This window comes from Pygoscelis adeliae, unplaced genomic scaffold, assembly GCF_000699105.1.
Source record: "Pygoscelis adeliae isolate BGI_AS28 unplaced genomic scaffold, ASM69910v1 Scaffold209, whole genome shotgun sequence".
Taxonomy (NCBI): domain Eukaryota; kingdom Metazoa; phylum Chordata; class Aves; order Sphenisciformes; family Spheniscidae; genus Pygoscelis; species Pygoscelis adeliae.
Window position 1 is genome coordinate 4,261,519 of NW_008825538.1, and position 3,475 is coordinate 4,264,993.

General features: G+C 45.9%; 1 protein-coding gene across 1 annotated transcript in view; it reads left to right on the forward strand.

The window, feature by feature from the left end:
* The window catches only part of FGFRL1 (fibroblast growth factor receptor-like 1), a 258,172-nt gene extending 255,001 nt beyond the window's left edge, over positions 1-3,171 (forward strand). The window contains exon 7 of the mRNA XM_009331910.1: positions 2,762-3,171. Within this exon, the coding sequence (XP_009330185.1) occupies positions 2,762-3,171 (410 nt within the window). The remainder of the gene's footprint in view (positions 1-2,761) is intronic.
* Positions 3,172-3,475: the final 304 nt, after the last annotated feature.

The following is a 3,475-nucleotide window of genomic DNA, read 5'->3' on the forward strand; positions in this document are numbered from 1 at the left end:
ATAGTTCCTTTTCTCCCTTCACGGGGAATAATGATTCCAGCAAGGTGAAATAAAATGAATAATCTGCTCCTGTATGAAAGAGGAGCTGGGAAATGATACTGCAGTTGCAGGCACTACATCACTTCAGCAATAGGATGCGGGAGGTGAGAGGGAACTGAATAGCAGCACAGTCTGCAACCCCATTCCCTTACATTTCTTCTTTCTCTTGCTCTTATTTATATTGCTTTTACTGGTCAAAGGAAACAATGATACAGGCCCATAAAATGAGAGAAGAATAAAAACTGTCCCAGTCACAAGGAAAGGAAAAGAACAAGTGTGAAAGAGAGAATGATTGATTAGTTAACTTCTTACCCAATGATCCCCTGGGGACCCTTGTACCAAACTCGCAACTGCTTCCTTCTCTCCCCAGGCCTCAGAGCTGGTGGCCACATCCAGCTGAGGCTATATCGAGTGTGTTTCAGACACACCATCCTCGCTTTGTCGTTTGCTCCTTTGCTTCTTGACTGTGCGGTTCTGCCCTGATAAATATTTTTTTATTGAAAAGAACATTCCTTTCTGCCTCATCTTGCCATGTGAATCTAGCTTCAGATCTTCCAGTTTTATGACAAAAATTAATCTATCTTACTGCTTTTTCTTCTCTTCACCACCACAAGGCCAACACAGCTAAGAGAGTGCAGGAAGTGGAGCCAGTATCAGAATATTTTAGCTGTGAGGTCTAATGGGATGTCTCCAGTCAAGAGACCAGTGAGAGACAGAGATCATTAACTCTCCCGGGCTGTTAGGACTGCTTTTCTGTGTAGGTAGTGGGGAAAATGCTCATGACTCCTGTAACTAAGGCAGCATGGCTTCTTCTGCTCACTGATTGCCAAAGCTCTGTGTCTCAGCAGCCATTGAGAGTCACTAGCTTGAATTTAGACTCTGACAGCAGGTTGCCAAGTAAGAGAATGCTCTTGGCGTCTTCTTCTGCATCACTTAGATTTAGGACTAAACGCCAAGTAGAAAGCCTGTCAATCCCAAGGAAAAGGCTGCGTGGGTGGGATATAACTCAAAGCCACTGGGAGTTTCTGAACCATGAGAGTCTGATCCAGGTCCCACTGAAATCTGTGGGAGACTTTCCATTGATTTAAATGGGACTATAATGAGGCCTCATACCAGAACCAGAGCCTGCAGGCCTGTTGTTATTGGCAATGACGGAGAAGGAGAACCCAGCTTGCCCTCAGAAGCAAAGATGTGGTTGCAAGGCCATGAGTTAGAAAAACACCATTTTTCTTGTAAATCTACGGAGATTTGACATAGACAGCTCCGAAGAACAGCATGGATGAATATCAAAACACTTTATCGTTTCAGCCCGGCAGAGGATTTCTGCCAACCAAGATGAAGACTGTTGTTTTTGTGGTCAGCTGATGGGTCACTTCCCTGATCATGTCTTGCTTTGAGCAGGGGGCCAGACCAGATGACCTTCAGACTCTCCTTCCAGCCTAAATTATTCTGTAATTTCCAGTGTTGGTGAATCAAAGTTTTATCTGTTGAGGTCAACAGTATAGGTCCTTCTGACTTCAAAGAGCCCACATGGTATATATTTAATATTTCAAACTAGCCATAGAATTATTTGTCAAGGAGAGAAAAAGACATTAGTGTCTTAAAGAAGTTTGGCTTGAAAGTTATGTGATATATGTTTGAATATAACATATTGGGCCATTTGGATAGCCTGCGGTTTTCAAAGTTTCTTGAGTGTCTCCTTGCAAGCTGAATTCTGTGCCTAGGTATTTTTCAGGGCTTTGGATAGCTGGTAGCTATCTAGATAGGGATTTTGATAGCTAGGATCCTTCCCCAGGACTCCTTTTGGGTCTATAAATTGAGAGATCAGGCTGAGAAACCTCAGTGGCTACCCAGGGATGTACAGGCTGCCAACAGCAGAGAGGGGAAGGGGGAGGTAGGTGTGGAAGATGCTGTCTGAAGAGTCTTATCTCCTCCAGTAACTGAATTCGCTGCCCTTGGGAAAGCCAACAGCAGCTCCAAAGAGACTGGTGGAGGTAGAGCTCATTTGGCGTAGGGCATTGGACACACACTTTAACGCCATGTGAACTTTCAGTTCTTCATGGCTTGGGCACCAAGAAGGGGACACCAACTCACCTGCATTTTCACATCCTTCATCCTTCCTCCCACCCACAGAAGAAATTCAAGACAACCGCTCCAAAACACTTCATTTGTGCTGCCTGCCATGGCGGAGCATTGCTGAGTAGCTTCAGTATCACCAGAAAGGGATACTAAAGAGTGTCTAAAGCCCACGCAGACACAGCTACACCTGGCAGAGGCAAGTGGGCAACATGCCATTGCTCTGCGCAACCCGATCGTGCCTCCTGGGCCTCTGACATGGAGGTATTACTGACACGTCCAATGTGGTGTCCTCCAATCTGGGCAGCAAAGCCCAGTCCATCGCAGAGTGAGGGTGTTAGGAAACTCTCTTGGGCTGGCTCTAGTGCATCCATTAAAGCTTGGATAAGAAAGTTAAAAAATCCCCCAAAGACTCCCCTCCCAACACCTAAACCAGAGAAAATGAGTTGCTTGTCCTTCCAGGAGCACTGAAAAGCAAAGCAGTTACCAAACATCATGTGCTGGCTTGATTTCTCCCTTGTTACTTGGTCTGGCAGGGTTGCCAGACAGCCTGTACAAAAGCCAGCCCAAGTGTGACATCTGTTTCGAATTCACTTTGCCTGCATTTAATTAACCCTTTCTGTCTCTCTCCTGTTGTGATGTCCAGATCCCAAGCCTCCGAGTGCACCTGTGCCCCCCTCCTCAGCCAGCAGCCTTCCCTGGCCTGTGATCATCGGCATCCCCGCTGGAGCCGTCTTCATCTTCGGAACGATCCTCTTGTGGCTTTGCCAGACCAAGAAGAAACCCTGCTCCCCACCAGCTGCTGCCCCCGTGCACCGGCCGCAGCCCCGGGACAGAATCTGCGTCTCCCAGGTCCCCGACAAAGACTGCATCTCCTCCATAAACTATGAGGAATATGTCGCCCAGCAGCAGCATTTACTGTCGCAAGGGCCTGCACTCGCCCCGGCCATGGCATCCAAAATGTACCCAAAGATTTACACAGACATCCACACCCACACCCACTCGCATGTGGAAGGTAAAGTCCATCAGCACCAGCACATTCAGTACCAGTGCTAAGAGGGTGGCCGTGTACAGTAGCTCGTTTGGGCTTTTCCTCGTGGTACCTCAGAAGAGACTGCTCCAAGTCAGCTCACACTGCCAGCAATAGGCAAAGCAGACAGAAAAGATTATATATATAATTTTAAATATATATATACATATATATAATTGTATATGCGTGTGTGTATGTGTGTATATATATGTGTATATATCTATATCTATCTATATAAATATATATATAATAGAGAAAGACAGAGAGAGAAAAGAGATTTTTTTTTTAATTATTGCAATCAGGATGTAGCCGAGGAATAATGAAGGAACT